At 27.8% G+C, this 24453-nt stretch overlaps 2 protein-coding genes across 2 annotated transcripts in view; both read left to right on the plus strand.

Annotated features, from left to right (window-relative positions):
• The window catches only part of LOC107440930 (transmembrane protein 163a), a 32003-nt gene extending 18447 nt beyond the window's left edge, over nucleotides 1-13556 (plus strand). Inside the window, exons 4-8 of the mRNA XM_016054020.3 lie at nucleotides 778-872; nucleotides 4710-4806; nucleotides 8419-8530; nucleotides 10662-10803; nucleotides 13158-13556. Of these exons, the coding sequence (XP_015909506.1) occupies nucleotides 778-872; nucleotides 4710-4806; nucleotides 8419-8530; nucleotides 10662-10803; nucleotides 13158-13209 (498 nt within the window). The 3' untranslated portion in view covers nucleotides 13210-13556. The remainder of the gene's footprint in view (nucleotides 1-777; nucleotides 873-4709; nucleotides 4807-8418; nucleotides 8531-10661; nucleotides 10804-13157) is intronic.
• A 6209-nt stretch (nucleotides 13557-19765) lies between these two features.
• The window catches only part of LOC107440929 (uncharacterized), an 18906-nt gene continuing 14218 nt past the window's right edge, over nucleotides 19766-24453 (plus strand). Inside the window, exon 1 of the mRNA XM_016054019.4 lies at nucleotides 19766-19938. Within this exon, the coding sequence (XP_015909505.1) occupies nucleotides 19851-19938 (88 nt within the window). The 5' untranslated portion in view covers nucleotides 19766-19850. The remainder of the gene's footprint in view (nucleotides 19939-24453) is intronic.

Below are 24453 nucleotides of genomic sequence, written 5' to 3' on the forward strand. Positions count from 1 at the left end.
TATATATATATATCGAAACTTACAAATAGAAGCTATATATAATAAGAAGCTGTTTTGTTCCGAATATACGCAAGTTCATGTTCTTGGTATTTAAATATTTATACATTTAAGTAGAAATATTACGTAGTTTTATCATCTTTAAATAATTAAATAATGCATAAATCAGCCACTGTTCTGACTTTTGATAACATTTTTTTTTAAAAATACTATAGCTAAAGCTGTCAAATACTGTTTTTTCATGGTACATTTTATAAGATATGAAATAGGAATTATATTCCACTAGAATAGTTTTTTTACAACATAATAAGAAGCGGATTTGTTCTGAATATACACAAGTTTAGTTCTAGGAATTTCAAAATTTATGCACTTACGTAGAAATATGTTATAGAATGCAATATTTTCTATCTAACAAGTTGAGTTTATCGCGTAAAAGAAGTTTACCTACATTTTTTGAAAAAAAATCATGTTTTCGTAAAATTTTCTGAAAACAACATGCATAGAGAATGTTTATTCAGAAACAGTTTCTAAACGTGTGAAAAAATTGTTCGGAAAGAAGGTATTTCTCGTAAAAAATACAAAAGGAACGTTTCATCATCGATGAGAGAAAAGACGAGGAAAAACTTTTTTTTCGACAACGTAAGCGTACTATTTTTAGTTTAGACGTATATTTTTAAAAAAGATATAACTCATTTACTTGTTTGCACGAATGAGAAAATGATTTTCATTTTGGAATGATATTCTAATAATTGAAAACTGCCTTATATTAATATTTTTTAGGCTGATTGTGGTTTAGATCTTTTTTCATCTTTAATAGTGATATGGAGATATTTTGGTACTCCTTACAGCACTATATCTCACTCAAGAGAAGTAAAGTAAGTGATCTTATAAGTGTTACATAACTTAATATTTAAAAATATTAAATAACTATTAAAATAAATATTTTCTAATTTTTGTAAGAAAAGACAATTTTACAATGATTTTAAAAAAGTAGAGTAAATTATGTTAAAAGAATTATTTGAGTTAATCATTAGTAATATAAAATAATGAAAGTAATACATATTTATTAATGTTTGCTGAAAAGAAACATTTTGTAGTGCATATCACTTTCAAGAAAGTTGAGTAAATAATATTTGAGTGTTATAATTATTATTGATTCAATGTTAGTTAATAATTAGGAATATAAAATAATTAATACAATATATATTTGTTTCATAATTTTGTTAATTTTTGTATGAAAGAAACACCTTACAGTGCTATATGACTTTCAACAAATTAAAGTAAATAACATTAAATAATTGTAATTATCATCGATCTGATGATAGTTATTTTGGAACAATGGAAATAACGAAAATCTCGGTTTATTCACTAGACTTCGTCTTAAGTAAACTCTTTTCCTTTAGAGCATATTTTCATATGATCTGTTAATGAATATTAATAATAATTAATTATTTATATCTAAGGCAAAGAATGTGCTAAATAATACATGAAAAATTGAATCCATTAAAATAGAAAAATTAATCGTGTATCTTTACTGCTAATAGAAAAAATGGCAGCTAATTTAATAAATGTTTTCTGAATTAAACTGGAAAATCTCTTCTGGGAAAACTAATTAGGAAGTAATTTAGATTTTTTTTTAAAAAAAGTGAAAGTAATCTTATTAGGACATTAACTTTATTTTGTATAAGTCGTTAGAAATTTTTTTAATTAATTTAATGATTACGCAATTTGCAATAGACTAAATCCTTCAAGTAAAAGTTCGTTATTTCAAGTATTTCGGTTAAATCCCGGGCAAAATACAAGAACAGCTAATTTCATGTTTGGTGAAAGTTTCAGTTAAAACTTCTCAGTCTTTATTATCAAGGGCAATCAAACTGTTAGAGAATAAACAAATTGCTTTATTCGAACCAAAAATGCCATACATACGAATACACTTACTTAATTATTATTTAAGTAGTTTTATATTTTTCTTTTTATATTCGTTTGTTTTTATTTCAAACTTATAAACTAACTAAAATAGTACAGGGTGATTGTAAATTTGGTTAACTAAAAACTAATATGACCCTCTACCGTTTACCGTAGAGCATACCATATGAGTGATCGAAATGAAATATGGTACACAGGTATTATGATCTATGCACTCAAAAATGATGTTAAAAACTATCGTCCCACTTGTAGTTACAGCTACAAATTTTTGAAACTTTAAAATGACAACATCCACTTCTTTTTAAAAATAGAAACGTTATCCCTACTGTAAAAAACCTCCGATGCCATTTTTTTGCAACCATTAATGAGGAGAGAATGTAGTAAGAGCCTATAAAAACAAAGAAAAAACTATAAAGAAAACAAGTAATGTCTTAAAATTTTTTGACATGTTCTTCCTCCCATGTTCGACATGTAAATAGAATCTAGAGAGTGTAGTAAAAGCCTATAAAAACAAAGAAAAAGCTATAACGAAAACAATTAATGCCTTAAAATTTTTTGACGTGTCCTTCCTCTCATGTTCGACATGTACATAGAATCTAGAGAGTGTAGTAAAAGTCTATAAAAACAAAGAAAAAACTATAAAGAAAACAAGTAATGTCTTAAAATTTTTTGACATGTTCTTCCTCCCATGTTCGACATGTAAATCGAATCTAGACAATGTAGTAAAAGCCTATAAAAACAAAGAAAAAACTATAACGAAAACAATTAATGCCTTAAAATTTTTTGACGTGTCCTTCCTCTCATGTTCGTAGAATCTAGAGAGTGTAGTAAAAGCCTATAAAAACAAGGAAAAAACCATAAAGAAAACAATTACTGCCTTAAACTTTTTTGACATGTCCTTCCTTCCATGCTCGACATGTACATAGAATCTAGAGAGTGTAGTAAAAGCCTATAAAAACAAAGAAAAAACCATAAAGAAAACAATTACTGCCTTAAACTTTTTTGACATGTTCTTCCTCCCATGTTCGACATGTAAATAGAATCTAGAGAGTGTAGTAAAAGCCTATAAAAACAATGAAAAAACTATAAAGAAAACAATTAATGTCTTAAAATTTTTTGACATGTTCTTCCTCCCCTGTTCGACATGCTCATGGTATCTAGAAAGTGTGGCAATGGCCTTTAAAAAAAAAAAAAAAAAAAGAAACAATTAATGTCTTAAAAGTTTTTTTGACGTGTCCTTTCTCCCATGTTCGACACGTACATAGAATCTAGAGATTGTAGTAGAAGTCTATAAGAACAAAGAAAACACTATAAAGAAAACAATTAATATATTAAAAACTTTTGACATGTCCTTCTTCCCATGTCTGACACGTACATATAATCTAGAGAGTGTAGTAAAAGTCTATAAGAACAAAGAAAAAACTATAATGAAAACAATTAATGTCTTAAAAGTTTTTGACATGTCCTTCCTCATATGTTTGACATGCTCAATAGTATCTAGAGAATGGTAAAAACCTTTAAAAAAGAGAAAAAAAACTACGGAAAAAAGCAGTTAATGTTTTGAAATTTTTTGACGTGTCCTTAGTTTCTTCGCTGTTTTTAAAGGTTTCTAATCATATTCTCTTCTCGTTAGTTGTCACGAACAATGGTGACGCTTTCGTAGGAACCCCTAGCGTCAGAATTTCTTATGCTAAAAACATCGTTCCAACTCCATTTTAGGTTTTTAACTGTAAGAATTACGTTCCAATTAAAAGGGGGTGTTGTCATTTGAAATTTTGAAATTTTGTCACTTAAACTGCAACCGTAAGAGCTACGCTATCGTTTTTAACATCATCCTTGAGTGTGTAAATCACAATACATATGTACAAAACTTTATACCGTTTTCTCAAACGGTATGCTATCTGGAGGGTCATATGTTGTCAAAGTTATTTTATAATCACCTTGCATGCGAAACCCTGTATTGATTGTAAGGGCTTGAATCGATAGAGAAATGAATCGAATATTTTTTAGTTAGTTGACGTTTCCAAGTATTTAAAATTCTCTTTTAATTTGCAATTTGTTAATCTGAATTGAAATTTTTTTCTCCAAAATCTAACTAAGCCTAATTAGAAACTTTTGAATCAATGTAAGAAGTAAAAATAATTAACAAATAACAAACTAAAATGAAATATATTCAAATTTCTTAATTTCTGAAGCCAGAAAATAAATAGTAATTAAACATAATTCCATAATTATTTGGAATAAGATAAATATTAAGGTGGTTAGGCAGAAAATATAAGATTGTATATTGTCTCTGTATAAGGGGACATTTATTTTACCTAAATTTCACAATTCAATAGTTACAGAATATCAATTGTTAGTCAATATCTTACCAAAGTCTCTCATGGATTTATTGATTTTGAATCAGGGAATACCGTTACTTTACTTAAAAATTAATGTAGAGTGAAAATTACTGTCCATTACTCTGAATAAAACGTTGCTATTCGAAGAGTTTGTTTCAAAACGATTACAGCCCAAATTTGCTTTTTTAAACGCCAAGAACTATTACTTCACCTAACTTAGTAAAACAAATACCTCCATATTACGATTCAACTACTTTTTGTAAATGAAGAAAAAATGCAAATAATGAAAAAAAAATCGTAGTTCCAGAGTTTTAAAGTATTAAAAGTTATAAAAAACTAACAAAGCCTTCAACTCTTGGTTTAGTAAGAAAATTTCATATTCAATTACTGTATCATATTACCGCAAATTCATAAATTTTTTTTTTTAAAAATAATTTCTTTCAGAGCATGCCTGAGTTTAGGAATTCTTTTTGTGCTTGCCGGAACAGGAGTGATTTTTGAAGGCATATATTTTTTGTGCATAAGAGAAGTTCCAAATTGGGTATGTTATGACGTAGAAACACCTAAAGGCATATATTTTTTGTGTGTAAGAAAATATTCAAATTGGGTATGTAACGACGTAGAAACTTCCGAACACATACATTTTTTGTGTGTCAGAGAAGTTCCAAATTGGGTATGTAATGACGTAGAAACTTCTGAACGCATAAATATTTTTGTGTGTAAGAGAAGTTCCAAATCGGGTATGCAATGACGCAGAAACTCCGGAAGGCCTATATTTTTTGTGCGTAAGAAAAAAATTAAATTGGGTATGTAATGACGTAGTAACTTCTGAACGCATAATTTTTTTTGTGTGTAAGAGAAGTTCCAAATTGGGTAAGCAATGACGTAGAAACTCCTGAAGGTATATATATTTCGTGTGTAAGAAAAAATTGAATTTGGGTATGTAATGACATAGAAACTTCTGAAAAGAACAAGGTAAGGGTTCAAAAAACTGAAAATGCATGAGTAACAAATTTTTAAATTTTTTTACTAATCTTGAACATTTAACCCCATTCCTGGGATGATTCAAAATCTTAAATAGAAACTGCCCTTTCTTTTTTCCTGCTTAGGCATGCCTCCCAGTATTTGAAGTTTGAAACAACCATTTTTCAAGTAGAAGTGAACTGAAGTGAAAATACTAAAACTAATAGAATTTATATGAAACATTTTTCAAGACTTATGAACAGGGGCCTTCTTAGATGTTAACTTGTATTAAACTGTTTAAATAAATTATACAGGGTGTCTCAGGATTATTGGAATGAAATTTAAGGGGTGGTAGGGCACATGGAAAGGATTCGGATTTGCCTAGAAACCCATGTTTGGAAACGTTTTCGTTCGCCACTAGGTGGTGCTGTTCATCCAAGGCTCCATCGTAATATGAAATGATGCTTTCTTGCGAATATTATGGTATTTTTACAGCTGTTGTGAGTTCGCAACTGTTACTCATGACTGTTAGTTCAAATTTAGCCTACCTAAGGCCAGAGTTGCTTACGCTTATTTTAAAAACTGGCGTAAAATGTCAATATGGAGAAAAGCCACAGTTTCGTGAAAATGAAAAGCGTTTGTGGATTAATTTCTGAATATTTAAAAATTTACTCCAATCCTGCATAACTTGGGACCATAAAAGTTTGCAAAAATTGAGAATAAGGCAGTAATTTTGATAATTTTCATCTAAGTGAAAAAATGTCACCAAATTGGCAATTTTTTTAAAAAAAAATTTATAACTTTTGAAATATTTAGGTTATTTGTTTGTTCTAAAGCCCAGTTAATTCTTTACGACAAGATTATATGCATAGTTTAAAATAATTTCATTGTTTCAACTGTAAGGCACTTAAATTACAGCTTTTTTTATTTTCCTTGGCGACAGAGCTTCAAAAAACAGCGTTAAGCAGCATGGATATCTGTCTTCGGGGTGCGCTGAAAAGTGCTTTGTACGCAACAACTGTGGATTCCGAAATGGATTTGGTTTCAAGAATTTGGTGCTGCTGTGGATATCCAACAAAATCCAAGTGTATTTGACAGAGATCGCCAATCCATAGCCTGACAGGGTAAAGCATATATCGTTATCAATGGTGGAAACTTTGAACATCTTTTGTGACATTTTCACATACCAGAGTACATGTAATATATTAGACCTATAAATATTTTAGACGATCCCAGTCTTGAGCCTTTTTGCTTTTTGTACCTGTCATACTACTTTCCCATGACGTTACAGACTATGTGTTACTAGGCAATTCTGAATCCTTGTGATGTCCCCTATCTTCCCTTAAAGTTTGTCCCAATGTTGAAATGTATATATATATATAGGTGGTTAGGCAGAAAATATAAGATTGTATATTGTCTCTGTATAAGGGGACATTTATTTTACCTAAATTTCACAATTCAATAGTTACAGAATATCAATTGTTAGTCAATATCTTACCAANTATATATATATATATAGGTGCAAATAGCTGCTGTAAGGATATGCCAATGATGACCACTATTCGTAAAGCTTCTTGTGACAGAATTTTTGGATCAAAAAATACTGCCCTACAAAGGGTTATGTACAAATGTTCAACCATTTTTTTCCAAATATTTTTTAAACTGCAGTTTTCTTGAAAAATATTTAAAATATTGCATTTACGCCCTCCAGGTGGGGAATGGGTTAATAAAAAATTTACTGTCATTTAATTTTGTTAATTTTTAAATTTAATTTGTTAAATTTGTTTTAAATTAAATTTATTTTTAATTTTAATTTAATTTGTTAAATTTTTATATTTTGAGGCTTGTCGCAGTCTCAAAATCAGACTTTCATCTGTTTCAGCTTTTTATACGTCGTGTTGTTTAAAATAATAGCAAATTAAGTTTAATCAATGAATGATAAAATATTTAGAGCAGGAATGATGCTACCAAACGAAGAAAAACTCTTTTAGCAAGTATGCATTAGATAAGTTTATTCTTTGAAAGTTAATAAAAGTTTCAGTGATGTGTTGTGCGTAATTTTGCATTGACATTAAAATAATGGACTTGCAAATAAATAATTTTTTTGATTGCTATGAAAAAGGTAAGCTTATGGAATGCCGTGTTGATATTTTGGATTTGCTTATTGAATACATTTTGAAAAAACTGTGAATTTATATAAATACTTTTTTAGAAGAAATAATGTAAATACTCTTTCGTTCCTCTTATGTAGGGGAGAGTCGGGTAGCCCCGCTCACTTAAGGAGTATTGCTTATATTTCTGTATAATATTGAGCAATAATCAATATTTTTGTATGTTTCTATTGTTTTATCATCTAATTAAATAATGCAAAAAGAATAAACCAAAAAAAGAATAGTTTAACTTAAAAAAATAGAAATTTTTAAAAAAACATGTTTTTCAGCTCTTTTCAAAATGTGTCGGGTAGCCCCACCCAGTTACCAAAATTATGCTTTTTGACTATTATTTCAGGTGTAAATGAAAATGACCAATGTATTGACAATAGATAAGCCTCATTTATCATTTTTATCACAAAATTATTTTATTTATTACATATTTATATACTTTTAGTGAATTCTATCATTTAATAACAACAATATTTGTTGTTAAAAATGCATATAACATTCAAATTTGAAGCAATAAAATAATAATCTTTGCAACCGTGCATTTATCGACGAAATAAAATTGGACGGTGATACCCGACATTCATGTGAGCGGGGCTACCCGGAATCGAATTTTTTTGTAAATTTGTAATTACTCGAACAATTTTTCACATATAAACTTCTTTCTTTGTGGAAATTAAACTTAAGACTTTACATACTTTACATACTTTAATGGTGTATGTATAGAAAAAATTATTTTTGTAGTGTTAAAATGAAGTTTAATGGAAACATTCAACCAATTTTTCCTAATTTCATGACTGCTGTATTCAACATATTTTCAAAAGTATTGTTCACCATGTTACCAGCTGCATAAATGCTTGAAACTTTGAAAATAATCTTTTTTTAACATAACAATTAATGTCCAATGGCCCATTGACTTGAAAAAATAGTCTATACATATGAAATTGACAGTGGGCGGGGGTACCCGACACTCCCCTATGCCCAAAATAATTTGAAATAGCACACAACTAATGTTTTTTTTATACTTTCAGTACACGGTGTTGCTAATATTATCTGCAGTTGGAGCAGGTTTTTGCATTTTACTTAGTGTGGTTAAATATATTTTATCAAAAAAGTTGGAAAGTGATACTTTGTTTTTGGATGGTAAGTCAATTACTTTTTTTTTATAAACTAATTACCTTGTTATATATACCTTGTAACATCATTTTGAAATCCTTTTGAAATAAATAAAGCATATTTAAAAAATCATATTGAAGTTGTTATTTATGACGTTAAATTATATGAAAAATAAATACACACATTTTTGGCCTTTTAATGCAGATGTGACACCGGTGTCCTTTTTATATATATATTTCTTGAAGATCTAATTGCTAGCACAAACATATTTTGGTATTTTGTAATGATGAAAAACAGTCTAATGATTACTTAAAAAATATGTTAGATTATCGGACCGGTATTTGTACTAATATATAAAATTAAGATAAAAGTTTGAAAGAAATAATTTCTATAATAATATTTAAAAATTTATCAATAATTGATTTTGTAAATTAAAGAAATTTTAATGATGAATAACTGTTTCTTTTAGATCTAATCAACTGCAAATAAGTGAAATTTTAAAATTTTTTGTTTAGAAGATTTTACCTTTAAAGCAGAAAAAGTCACCGGTGTTTCATGCTGTTTTTCATAAACTATTAAATCCCTAAATATAATATTTTTTACTTATTTTGACCTAAATTAATACGAAATAAAGAAAAAAGCATAAAAAAATATGCTTAGTAAAAATTCTGCATAAAAGGGTTAAGAATTAAAATATTGAATTCAGAAATTGAAATGTTTGAATAGTTAGAACAATTTATGAATTAGTTATGTAAAAAAATTTATGTCTCATTTAGTTTAAAAATATAACTTTAAAGATGAAAATTAAGAAACGATTGCGCGAAGTCAGCACGCATCGTTTGCTCAAAAAACAGCGTTATTTTTTTCACATTAAAGTAATATTTTTGATTAAAAAAAGGAAGATAAATGTTTTTCTTCTAATGTTAAAATTTAGGAAAAAGGCGCTATTATGTTCTTCAAAAAATATATTTGAAATTTTGCAATATTTCTCAGTTAATGTTGTAATTTTTTTTGTATCTGAAAAGTGTCTTAATATGTCTTAATTCAAAAATAAAAGTTTAAGAACGAAATCTGCTAGTATCATTTGCTTAAAAAATGGTTTACTTTTTCACTTGTTAAAGTAATATTTTCGTCTGAAATAAGACGTAGAATGTTTTTTTTTTGAGTTGCAGAATTTTCTGCAGTAACAGTTCGTACTTTGTCGAACAGCTCTCAAAATAAAACAAAACAATACATTTTAAAAGAATTTCTTCTTAATTGAATTTCTAAGTACTAAAAGGGATCATCATAGATATGCTGTTTAATTTGTGCAAACAATAAATTAAGTAGCAATATTCGATACAAAAGTACTTTCTCTAAGAAAACATGATTTTTTTTTTGATTGAGTTTAGATTTTTAAGCTTCAAAACAGATGTAATCACAATCAAGAAAATATAGTTTTAATCAGAAAATCGATTTAAATTGAGGACACCTTAATGTGATAGTTTAAAGAGTGAACTTCGTTATGTAATCTTCTGAATTTTTGCAGTCTCTGTATGTAATCTATTCATTATTTAATTAAGTAATTGTAGGAAAAATTTTTGATTGTAAAGTTTAAAAAATTTACTACATTTAATTACGTAATTTTAAGTGATAAAATCTAAGAGTTTACCGAAGTTTAGTTTTTGAAATATAAAACTTAAAGAAGTCTTTTTTTTTAAAAATTTTTATTTCTTAAAAACATTCACTCTATTTCTATAGATTTCTACTATATTTTCTCATAAACTATATGATTTTATGTCATTTGACATGAATGCATGTCAAGTGACATACAATCATGTAGTTTACGCAGATGTAAAAATTGTATGCCGAATATAAAATATTTCAGACTATTAAAAAACTAAATGACAAAAAGAATAGAAAATGATAGTTAAAAATTTATCGTTTTTTACCTAAAGGTTTCTTTGGGTATATGAGTGCTATAAATAGGTATATAGAGTTCTTGATTGGCACAATTAGCTCCTAAGATACAGCGAAATTTGCTATAGTAATACTAGGTGACATTAAAAGGTTCAATATATTTAAATTATTTTTTACCATAATTTTAGATTTTTGTTCGAGTTAAACATTGACGGAAATATTTCAATATCTCTTAATGTTTCATTTATTTGTATTTCAGCTTTAAATTCAGCTTTGAGTGGGCTGTTTGCTTTTGTGATAATCGTAAGTGATATTGCATATTGGAAGGATGAAAATATTTGGTTCCTTGATCCAGTTCTTAGCATAATATTATCAGTGGGATTAATCGCTTTCGGAATACGGTAAAAATATTATTTTAATTATATAATTTAATTTTTTTATTGTTTTTCGTCATCATTACACTGCGCAGGATATTACACTTGCACAATGTTGAATATTCTCTTACCATGTATTCTTTAGTTCAATTTTTAGCATAATATTATCAAAATGAGTTATAACTTTTGGGAAATAATAATTTCGTTTTAAATTGCATTCTTTTTTGGCATTCTATTTTTATATTTTATTTTATTGCAAAGACATTAATTACATTTGCATAAATTTAGAATTTATTTAATTATCAATGCAAGCTCGTACCAATATCATTAACTGTTTAATAAAAATTCTTATGAAGTTTTTTTTCGAATTAAATTTTTAACAGGATGTTATCAATAGGGATAAATTGCAATTAAGGTAAATTTTAATTGCATTATTAAACTTATAAAAGTGCAGATCTCAAAAGGCGGGATCTAACATAGATCTAAAGTTTAAGCTTTGACAATTAAATTTAAATTTAATTCGCAGTCAAACTTTTTGCGTACATATTGTGTCAAGTTTTTCGTCAAATTAAAATTTTGACAGATGTTATCAGTGGGATAAATTGCCATTAAGGTAAATTTTCTTTCATTATTAAACTTCCAAAAGTGCAGGTCGCAAAAGGCGGGATCATAACATAGATCTAAAGTTTAAGCTTTGACAGTTAAGCTTAAATTTAATTCTCAGTAAAGCTTTTTGTGCACATTTTGAGTCAAGTTTTTTTTTGAGTTAAATTTTTGACAGGATGTTATCAGTGAGATAAATTGCCATTAAGGCCAATTTTTTTTGCATTACTAAACTTCTAAAAGTGCAGGTCTCAAAAAGCGTGATCATAACATAGATCTAAAGTTCAAGCTTTGACAATTAGGCTTAAACTTAATTTTCAGTAAAACTTTTTGTGTACATTTATATTTCTGTCTCTTGATCAGAATTAATATTAATAATTTCAAAAGTTTTATATAAATATCCTAAAAATATTTTTTCTAGCCAAAATGATCAATTTTGACATTCATAGTGTTAATTGAACAAATGTAACACCCAAAAAAGGTTTTTTTTTTAATAGTAATTAGATATTTGTAAGTAAAAATAACAATATAAAATTTAAATAAAACAGTTACTTGATAATATAATTAGTATATAAATAGATAAGTTGTATTTATCGAACAAAATCACGTTATTACTTTAACTGAAAGTAGATCAAAGTAATTACTTCAATATTAAACTTATTTATTCTTCTTTAAATTAGTTTTCTAAGTATTGAAGTATTTCTTTATGTTTATATTAACTATTACTGCAACAAAATGGCATTTTCTTTTATAGGGAATGTATAATTGCCCTAACCATGAAACGTACACAATGTCGATATTTTATCTCGTAAATTTTTATTTTTTAAATAATCTATTGCCCTGAAATGTAATGAAAAAAGTTGTGTAAGTGTTAATTTCATTTAAATAGGAAAGTATATTGCATAAGTAGAGAATCTTTAGTGCATATAACTTAAAAGACCATAAAATTTAAAATTAGCTGCTATTAACATTAATACTCCCATCTTCTGAGAAGCACTCTAAAATAATATGCAATGTTTGATGTTTTTTTGTCAAATTTCTATTCAAGTATTTTTTCAAATGTATGTAAATATTTTTCGCATTTTCTTAATGCCTTTCTAAACAAGGAGTAAGAAAAAGTTTATAATATCAGAAAAATGATTATATGCACGGAAAAAAAAATCTGGTAAAATTATCGTACTGTTTGGTAAGGGCATACATTTCTGGTAAATAAAATCAAAATATATGGTATTTAAGCCATGAACTTTATAATTTTTTAGTTCATATGGTAACGGTTTACAGAAAGTTCTAGTTTTCAAAAATATAGTTCTATTTATCACGCTTTTAGTAAAAAATACAGAATTAAAATGTAAAAGTAACCGAATAAGTCGTTTTTATGCCATGCTCAAAGTTAACATGCTAAAATTGTAAATTTTTTTCACATATTATGAAACCATATTTTATTGTTAATTTTACCAAGATTATTACGAAAGCGCTTCGGTAAAAACTATAGAGCTTTTTGGTGTTTTCATAGAACTCGAAGCGCGGTAAATTTTATTCTACCATATTCTTGAAATGACGGCCATACTTTTTTTCACAGTGCATGAAAAAGGTTAAAAAAAAAATTTATAAAAAATGAAAAAAGGTTTGTGAAGTTAATATAAAACGGAGAAGGTCATTTAGCGTAAAAATAATACTAAAATTGCCAAATTCAAATTTTTGACATTTACACTTTAAACGCATTAAAATTTGTATGTTAAGTTAAGTTTAAATAAAAACATATTTTTTTATGTTTTCAGAACTATTATAATACACGGAAAGCGGATAGAGTACGAAACAAATGGAAATTGATCTTTCTTAAGAAGATGAAAATGTATTTTTTTCCGAATACCTTTTAAACTATGTATACAGTGCTCTGAGAATAGTTATAAATCCTGTGGATTAATTCATGTGCTATATAAGAATTATTAATTTTATCTATTATTAAAGTATAAATTTTGGAATCTATATAATTTTTAAATATTTCCTTGAAATATTTATAATATTGAATACTGTATACTGTTTTCAATTTTTGCAAAATTTGTTGAATTTTGATTTTTTGAAATTGATTGTATAACTAATTAGCGTTGACAGTAATTTTATTGACCTTGTTTATTGATTTCTGTATAATAATGAATAAAAATATTTTTGAATAAAAATTGTTTTGAATAACTATTTCTCTTTGAATGAAACATACATGACTCAAATTTTTAAATTGTTTCTATGCAGAAAATTGCAAAATTATTTCTTGGAAGATTTCAGAGAAAATGTTTTATTCTAAATCACTTTAATAGGCAAGGTATTTGAACATGATTGGTTGAAAATAAACCAAACAGTAATATCTAGCTTGCAATAAAATGAAAACTTGTCCCAAAATATTTGCTTCCCATGCTTTATTTTATTTTATGACTAATGTTAAATAGTCACCCATTTCTGAATTTTCGGCAATCAATGTTTTACTTGGTTGTTTTGTAATTTTGAGCTTGACCTAGAAGACAAATGAACTCCTGGATCAAACATTGGGACAAATTGTTCTTCGTAGGGGACTTTTCAATGGAACAGACTTGCATTTGTGTTACACGGAGAGGAAAACCATGAAAAACTTCTCTGGTTAGACACGGTTACCAACAATTTGTATACCGCTAAGGATGTTTTGCATCAGCACTGTGTCGGTGAGATCGACTAGCCATAGCTAGCCATAGCTCACATCCTCTAAGCTACAGCGGCTGTTATGCATGTTTTAATATTTTTTTGAATACACGTTTTTAATGTTATACAGTGAGTTAGAAATATTTGTGCTCATAAACAATATTACACCTAGATACGCTCTTTGATAACTTAGTGACATTAAAAGTTGATTCATTGTTTTTTGCTGCTTAGTGTTTCAAAAAGCTCTTAAGAAAAGTAAATAACATTGAAATTTATCGAAATATAATTTGATCATGAGAAAATGTTGAATCTGATCTAATGATATTTAAAAGATCTGATGTCTAATGATAATGCAAAAAGAAAAAAAAAGCAAATTCCTGTGCTGAGCTTACTAGTTTTATTTTTCCAAGGACAAAATCTAATTTTTTCTAACTTTTTTCAGATGAAATATTTTAACTTGATTCGTCGAAAACTCATCACGAAAAAGTTTTGTAGGTGCGGTAAATTAAAGGGAGTTAACTTTTACTATAAATAGAAGCTTTTTAAATTAGAGTTCAATGTATAATTTAGTTAAAACATTTCATTTCATTAAAGCAATTGCAATTTCAGACAATTCAATATATATTCGTTTACAGAGATATATTTTTATTAGCTCGATAACATGACAGTTTAAGCTTTTAAATGTGCATAATGCAAGTCAAATATTTAATGAAAATTCCCTTGCATTAAAGGAAGAAGGAAATGAAAATATTATTTTGGCAAAACGTACGCAAGAGAAAATATTTGAAAAATTATGTATCAAATAATAAAAAAAATCGTGAAATCGAGAATAAGAATTATAATTAATTAAAACTTTTCATAATGTTAGCAATTGAAATTATTCAACATTTTATCTATCCAAAAATATTTTTTTAAAAAAATAATTCTTGATAAAAATTTAAAAAAAATTGTTTTTATAATATACTTTTAAACTTTTAGTATAAAAGCATATTCTAAAAAAGTATCCTAAAAAGTATACTTATAAGACTTATGCTATACTTATAAACCTAAATTTTTTAAAAGTATAATATACTTTTATACTAATGTACTTTTACTATAAATAGAAACTTTTTATACTACTGTTTGATTTTATTTTAGATAACATGTCAGCTTAAGTTCCTTGATACTACTAATCAAATATTTAATGCAAACTTCATTGTACTAAAGTTATAATGAGATCAGTACACTATTTAACAAAACATACACAAGAAAAAATATTTGAAATATAAAGTATATAATAACAAAAAAAAATCGTTAAATCAAGTTTACGAATTATGATTAATTAAAACTTTTTATGATATTAGCAATTGAAATTATTCAACTTTTAATCTATTTAAAAATATTTCTTTGAAAATTCTTCTTCTTCAAAATAATTTTTAAAAATATTGTTTTTATAATATGCTTTTAGAACAAAATCATATTATAAAAATATATACTAAAAAGAATACTTTTAAGCTTATATTTTTATACTAATATAATTTTACTTTAAATATAAACGTTTTAAAGAGGTGTTTGTTGTATAGTTAAGTTGAAACATTTCATTGCAATAAAGTTGCAAAATAATAAAAAAAAATTGCATTTCAAGACATAATTTAAAAAGAAAATATTTTTTTTAGTTCGATAACACGCCCGCTTAAGCGTTTTAATGCATATTGCGAGTCAAATATTTAATTCCAACTTCATTGCATAAAAGCTATAATGAAATAAAAGTACCATTTTAGCAAAATATACACAAGAAAAAATAATCAAAATCTTACTATAAAAAATAAAAAATTCGCAAAATGAAGTTTAAGAATTATAATTTTTATGATGTTAGTAATTGAAATTATTCAACATTGAATCTATCAAAAAAAATTCTTAAAAATAATTTTTTGTAAAAGTAATAATTAGGAAATTGTTTTTGTAACATACTTTTATACTTTTAGTATAAAAGCATATTATAAAAAATGTATAATTAAATAGTATAAAAGTATACTAATATACTTTTAACTAATATACTTTTACTATGAATAGTAGAAACATTTTAAATTTGTGTTTGCTGTATAGTTCAAATGAAACATTTCATTGCAATAAAGCAATTGCAATTTAATGCACTTCAAGATATCTTCGTTTACAAGGATATATTTTTATCAGTTCGACAAGAAAGTTTAAACGTTTTGATACATAATACAAGTCAAATATTCAATGCAAACTTCATTGCACTAAAGCTATAATGAAATAAAAACACTATTAAGGCGAAACATACGCAATAAAGAAAAAAATATTTGAAATATAATGAATTAAATAACAAAAAATCGCAGAATCAAGTTTAAGAATTATAATTAAGTAAAAATTTTAATGATGTTACTAATTACAATTATTCAGCATTTAATCTACCTAAAAGATTTTAATTTTATTAAACAACTTTCATATTTTTAGTATAAAAGCATATTATGAAAAAAAGTATATTAAAGGTATGTTTTTAAACTATACTTGTTAAAAGTATACGAATGTATATTAGTACCAATATACTTTTACTATAAATATAAACTTTTTAAATTAGTGTTTGGTATATCATTTAGTTAAAAATTTTANAGTTGTATCTCTGATTCGATTGTTTACAATTAATGCACCTACTTTTGGCAGTGCAATCATCAATCTTGTGGCCCTTACTGCCACAGTTTGCGCATACCAATGTTTGACTGATGCAATGTTACCAATACGACTACTAATGTTTAACTCCGTAGCCTTGTTATTTTGAACCCAATCCAGAAGACAAGAGAACTCTTGGATCCAGTATTAGGAGAAATTTGCTTTCGTGGAGGACTTTTTGATAGAGCTAACCCGCATTTGCGTTACATGGAGAGGAAGATCACGAGTACCTCCCACGGTTAGCTTGACGGCAAGGGGACTCTAACCCATGATCCGTCTACCACTGAGGATATTTCACATCAGCACTGTGGTCGGTGCAAGCCGTAGCGACTGGGATTCAAACCCGGTTCGTCTCATTGGAAGGCGAACGCTCTATCCCCTGAGCCATCGCGGCTCTTAAGATATACTTTTATAGGAATATATTTTTATTAGTTTGATAACATGCCAGCTTAAGCGTTTTAATGCAAAATACAAGTCATATATTTAATGCTAACTTCATTGCACTAAAGCTATAAGGAAGCTATAAGGCACCATTTTAGCAACATAAATACAAGAAAAAATATTCGAAATTTACAGTAAATAATAAAATCAAGTTTAAGAATTATAACTCTTATGATGAAATTACAAAACAATTAATCCATTCAAATTTTTTTTTAAAAGTCATTTTTGGTAAGCCGTCTTAGAATTATTAGCATCAAAATGTTTTAGATATATGTTGTTTGAATCGGGTGTAAAAGGTTATAAATATAAAACCCAAAATAGTATCACAAGTGCCTCGCTTCTAATTGAATCAACGATTCCGAAAATAGGCAAGATGACCTGTTTTCGAAATCATTGATTTAATTTACTATCGGTGCCATAATCCCTATATTGTTTTCCTATTGTTCCTTTACTTTTGATTATTCTGAACTTAAAATATCCAAATCCCAAAATATTTCTTTTATTAAAGTACATTTTTACGCAAATATTTTACAATTTAGGTGGAATTAATAAAATAATACATCAACTACCGTTTCATTGTTTCCCTTAAACATTTTACCTGAATTTGTGGGAATTCGATTGAAGGTTATTTGGGATATTGGGATATTGAACATATTATATAATTTTTAGTAGTTTGAATTAATAAAATAATACAATTACTACCGTTTCATCGAAAGCATAAACATTTTACCTGTATACGTGGGAATTGGAATAAAAGCTATTTGGACCCAATCATACTTTTTTTACTGATGATTGTATAGTGAATAAAAATGAAAAACGGAGCACCAAATAACTTCTGATCTATTAATCGGATTTTCTTGTACTGATATGCAATTCTATTGGTTCAAGGAACTGACCTTAAATTCGTTTATTAATTTCTGGAGATAATATTTTGATCTACTAAATCAAGTGCAAAAACCTACTTTCGCGGAATAAACATACTATAAAATTTTTAGTAGTTTGAATTAATAAAATAATATAATTACTACCGTTTCATCGAAAGCATAAACATTTTTCCTGTGTACGTGGGAATTGGAATAAAAGCTATTCGGATCCAATCATGCTTTTTTTCTTTACTTATCATTGTATAGTGAACAAAAAGGAAAAACGGAACACCAAATAACTTTTGATCGATTAATCGGATTTTCACATACTAATATGCAATTCTATTGGTCCAAGGAAATGACCTTAAATACGTTTATTAATTTGTGGAGATAATATTTTGAGCTACTAACTCAAGTACAGAAACCTACTTTCGCGGAATAAACATACTATATAAATTAATTAGCAGTTCGAATTAATAAAATATTACTGTTACTACCGTTTCATAGAAAGCGTAATCATTTCACCTGTATATGTGGGATTTATATAAGAGAATAGCATTTTATAAAATGTTTGACTTAGGCGTTTTTTATTTTATACGGGTTCGACAGAGCAAACCTTTACACTTGCAGTTGGATTAACTTTGTCAAGGTTTACAATATCTCTTCACGGAGCCGTGATGGCTCAGGGGATAGAGCGCTCACCTTCCAATGAGGCGAACCGGGTTCGAATCCCAGTCGATACGAATTCCACTTCCGGCTTGCACCGACCACAGTGCTGACGTGAAATATCCTTAGTGGTAGACGGATCATGGGTTAGAGTCCCCTTGCCGTCAGGGTAACCGTGGGAGGTTCTCGTGGTCTTCCTCTTCATGTAACGCAAATGCGGGTTAGCTCTATCAAAAAGTCCTCCACGAAAGCAAATTTCCCCCAATACTTGATCCAAAAGTTTCCTTGTCTTCTGGATTGGGTTCAGAATCACAAGGCTACGGAGTTGAACATTAGCAGTCGTAAACCCATAAAATTGGGTCGGCTGTTCAACGACGGGTATAAAATAAAATAGCAAATGTTTAAATTGGGCCGACCGACCTGTGTAGGGGTTAGGGAACTGCCCTTGCATCAGAAAGGTTTTTGGTTCGATTCCCGGGCATTAGAAAAAAAATGTTTAAATTGGTATCTAAGCAAATGAATTCACAGATTTCTAGGAAATAATATTGTGACCATTAAGCAAATTTTTTGCTTTGAAAAATATTTAAATTGTTAAGAATTTTATTTTTTAATTTTTTTTATTTAAGTTTAGAAAAAAACAGAATAAATGGTACTAATTTAGGAAACAATCTTTTTATTATTCTAAATTAAGTGTGCATAAAAAGCAAAATATTATTTGCTTTACTTTCATTTTGAAAATTTGTCTTAAGAGTACTGTGACCTTTTAAGAAATGTAAATGATTCAAAATCTTGCAAATTACAACCACATTTGTTCCTTTCCAAAAAATATATATAATCACCAAACAATACATTAAAAGAATGTGATGTTTTCATTACAGCTACACTGCGGGTATTTTAGATATGGCCTAACTCTTTCAAGTAGTTTAGAGGGTCAAGACACCGTGACGGAAATTACGTGACCATAACCAAAGACTGGAGCGAAAAGATTCTCCGATCAATCTAGAAATCATCCAATGTGGCCATCACTATAGCAACACCATAACAACACACCCCCAAATTAATCCTATGTCTGTTTGCATGATAATGTATTTTCTTAGCAAATTGCTTGGATCCTAAACTTTTCACATTTGTCGACATTTTCAGTAGCAAACTGATTAGACAAACATGGCTGACACTTTTATAGGTCGCATATTATGGCTTTTTTGTCTGGTGTCAGCTTGTGTTGTAACGTACTATACATGGAGTTGCGAAGGTGAGTTTGAACTTTAATTTGTACCATGGAAATAAAATTATCAAGAAATATTGAGTTGCAGGGTTATAAACAAGAGCCACACAAGACGTGATAGTAATGGTTATTTTTATATTCTTGAATGGGATTCAAATATTAAATTTCTGTTTGGATAGACAGTGATGGTCAGTGGTTCTACACTGTAGTGGTCAGAATTGTGGACGTGTCTATTTTCGGTGGGGAAAAACTGTTCTCAACTTAACAGTATATCCTGCCAGAACTATTAGTTGAACCTGATTATTTGATTTGAATAATGTTCATAAGTGGTTAAAGAAGTAATTTTTTTGTCGAGAAATAATTAAAAATTTATGACATGAGATAGAGTTTCAAAGTTTGGTTCTATTTTTCATAATAACGCTTGTAAAAAGAATATTCATTCCATCAAAGTATAAATTAAAAGTAGGAATTTTTAGATCAGATCAAATATAAAAGATAAACACTTGCATGTGATTCAAATATTAAATTTCTGTTCGGATGGACAGTGGTGGTATCTGGGTCCACACTGTAATGGTTACTATTGAGGTCGTGTCTATTTTCTGTGGGGAAAAACTGTTCTCAACTTAACAGTATATCCGGCAAGAAGGAACTAATAGTTGAACCTGATGGTTTGATTTGAATAATGCTCATAAGAGGTTGAGGAAGTAATTTTTTTACCGTGAAATAATTAAAAATTTATGATATGAGATAGAGTTTCAAAGTTTGGTTCTATTTTTCATTATAACGCTTGTAAAAAGAATATTCATTCCATCAAAGTATAAATTAAAAGTCGGAATTTTTAGATCAGATCAAATATAAAAGACAAACACTTGCATGTGATTCAAATATTGAATTTCTGTTCTGATGGACAGTGGTGGTATCTGGATCCACACTGTAATGGTTACTATTGAGGTCGTGCTATTTTCTGTGGGGAAAAACTGTTCTCAACTTAACAGTATATCCGGAAAGAAGGAACTAATAGTTGAACCTGATGGTTTGATTTGAATAATGCTCATAAGAGGTTGAGGAAGTAATTTTTTTGCCGTGAAATATTTAGAAATTTATGATATGAGATAGAGTTTCAAAGTTGGGTTCTATTTTTAATACTAACGCTTGTAAAAAGAATATTCATTCCATCAAAGTATAAATTAAAAGTTGGAATTTTTAGATCAGATCAAATATAAAAGACAAACACTTGCATGTGATTCAAATATTAAATTTCTGTTCGGATGGACAGTAGTGGTAACTGGGTTTACACTGTAATGGTTACTATTGAGGTCGTATATGAGGTCTATTTTCTGTGGGGAAAAACTGTTCTCAACTTAACAGTATATCCGGCAAGAAGGAACTATTAGTTGAACCTGATGGCTTGATTTGAGTAATGTTCGTAAGAGATTGAAGAAGTAATTTTTTTGCCGTGATATAATTAAAAATTTATGATATGAGATAGAGTTTCAAAGTTTGGTTCTATTTTTCATAATAACGCTTGTAAAAAGAATATTCATTCCATAAAAGTATAAATTAAAAGTAGGAAAATTTATATCAGATCAAATATAAAAGACAAACACTTGTATGTGATTCAAATATTAAATTTCTGTTCGGATGGACAGTGGTGGTAACTGGGTCCACACTGTAATGGTTACTATTGAGGTCGTGTCTATTTTCTGTGGGGAAAGGAACTATTAGTTGAACCTGATGGTTTGATTTGAATAATGCTCATAAGAGGTTGAAGAAGTAATTTTTTTGCCGTGAAATAATTAAAAATTTATGATATGAGATAGAGTTTCAAAGTTGGGTTCTATTTTTCATTATAACGCTTGTAAAAAGAATATTCATTCCATCAAAGTATAAATTAAAAGTAGGAAAATTTAGATCAAATCAAATATAAAAGACAAACACTTGTATGTGATTCAAATATTAAATTTCTGTTCGGATAGACAGTGGTGGTAACTGGGTTTACACTGTAGTGGTTACTGTTGAGGTCGTGTCTATTTTCTGTGGGGAAAACCTGTTCTCAACTTAACAGTATATCCTGCCAGAACCATTAGTTGAACCTGATTATTTAATTTGAATAATGTTCATAAGCGGTTAAAGAAGTAATTTTTTTGTCGAGAAATAATTAAAAATTTATGATATGAGATAGAGTTTCAAAGTTTGGTTCTATTTTTAATATTAACGCTTTTAAAAAGAATATTCATTCCATCAAAGTATAAATTAAAAGTAGGAAAATTTAGATCAGATCAAATGTAAAAGACAAACACTTGCATGTGATTCAAATATTAAATTTCTGTTCGGATAGACAGTGGTGGTAACTGGGTACACACTGTAGTGGTCACAATTGAGGTCGTGTCTATTTTCTGTGGGGAAAAACTGATTTCAACTTATCAGTATATCCGGCAAGAAGGAATTATTAGTTGAACCTGATGGTTTGATTTGAATATTGTTCATAAGAAGTTAAAGAAGTAATTTTTTGGGGGGAAATAATTAAAAACCTATGATGTGAGAAAGAATTTTAAAGTTTAGTTCTATTTTTTTTCATATTAACGCTTGCAAAAAGAACATTCATTCAATCAAAATAAAGAAGAGCAAGAAATTTTAACTTGGAAAAGTATTATCACTAATCAAACAAAAATAGACTTTTTATTTGTATGAAAATATTGTAGCTTTTTTAATTTTTTTTCTTTTTTGAGTGGAGATTTTTAAGACTGTTTTCATAAATGCGGATTTTGTTTTTATAGTCAAGGTACATGAGAGTTTATAAAGGGTATTTTCTCCTTATGACTTGAACTTGCCCCCTCTCTATAAATATTAGTCTCTTAATAAATATATATTTTCTTGATGGATGCATTTTCTTAAATCTTGTTTGAAACATTATTGAGCAAAAAACGCTGAATAACTCATACGAATTACTCAAAATATTTTCAATTCGATCAAAAATCAAACATATGATTTAAATGATTTTTGTAAAAAAAAATATTGACCTTTTCCCAGAAACGGAAATTTTTTTGGAAATTCTAAAGGCTGTTGTTCTAAATGTGGGCATTGTTTTTGAGTGTAAGTGATACAACAGGCAATAAAGGGTAACGAGTCTGGAACAATGAATTCTGATTTATTTCTTAGACTTTAACGATCGCTTTACCTAGGAAAACAATAGAACTTTTTACAAAAAACGCAAGCACTCACTGCGTAGATTTTTCGATGAAATAGAAGCGCAGACGATTAAGGAATTCATTATCTAAGGAAAACAAAGCAAAACCGAAATGCTGGAACAAACTTTGTCTTATATGAAAAAAAAGTTTTTATATACTTTTGTACAAATTGTAGCCGGATATCAATGAATTTTTTAGTATAAATGTGTACATAAATTACTCATAATCTTTTCTTACTTAAGACAGTAATAAATGTAACTGTATGTATACATTTTATAAGTTTATAAATTATTTACAAAGTGTTTTCAAAATTCTGATATTATAAAATGGAAAAATCGTTTTCTATTCTGACGTCAAAATTCAAACGACATTCTTAATTCAAATTTGAGTTCTTTTTTGCAGAAATTATACTTTTTTATTAATAGGGAAACATCGAACAATATCAGATTCTTAAGGGTTTTTTTAATTTCCTCAGAAATAACTTAAATAAAATTGCTTAAATTTAGACTTGAATTGTTAAATAGCACTTTATTTCAGGAAATAAAAATTATTTAATGCAAACGATGTTAAATTAATAATTTCTCAAGTTGCATTAAGGCTAAATTTTTTCCAACGAGGATGAATAAAAACAAGTTTTAACACCCTTCCTGATCGGATAAAACCGGGAATGTGTGAAAATTTTGGGTCAGTTTTCTGAGATATACAGACTATTTCCGTTCGAAAACAGACAACGACGCTTAATTGGTTTGAATCTTGAGAGAGGAGACGAGATATTATTATAAACAAACTTTTAACTCTTTTTGTTAAAAGCAAACAATTTTGTGTTAAATTAATAATTTCATTTAAAAAAAATAGTTTCCAACGCTGCACCGACGGTATTTTTTATTGTAATATTTTCATCAAAAAAAATCTATATACTTAGAAATTGAGAATTCGATTGGTGCACTTTAAGCAGAACAATCGAAAGAGAAATGAATCGAAACCAAAAGAAATTTGGAGTGAGCTCCAAAATTCCATTTTTTTTATAGCAACTATGATTCAACTTTATTCAATTCCACGAGTTATAGTATGCATCCTCGATTTTCGTATTTTTTAATGAAAAATTTGTTTGCATATACCTATTTGCCTGCAAATTTTTCACAAATTTAAAATGTTGTTTTAGAATATTTTGTTTTTCAAACAATATCTGGATTAATCTTCCTTTATTTAGGACGAACAAATTATAAGTAAAAATTAGAAATCGATTTTTCAAAAGCTTTATTTACAGAGTCGTTTGTTATTACAATTACTTAGCTTACATAACTTTTTTTAACTTAAATTTTTTTTTGCATTTTCACATTTGTTCCTTTCCAAA

This window comes from Parasteatoda tepidariorum, chromosome X2, assembly GCF_043381705.1.
Source record: "Parasteatoda tepidariorum isolate YZ-2023 chromosome X2, CAS_Ptep_4.0, whole genome shotgun sequence".
Lineage (NCBI taxonomy): Eukaryota > Metazoa > Arthropoda > Arachnida > Araneae > Theridiidae > Parasteatoda > Parasteatoda tepidariorum.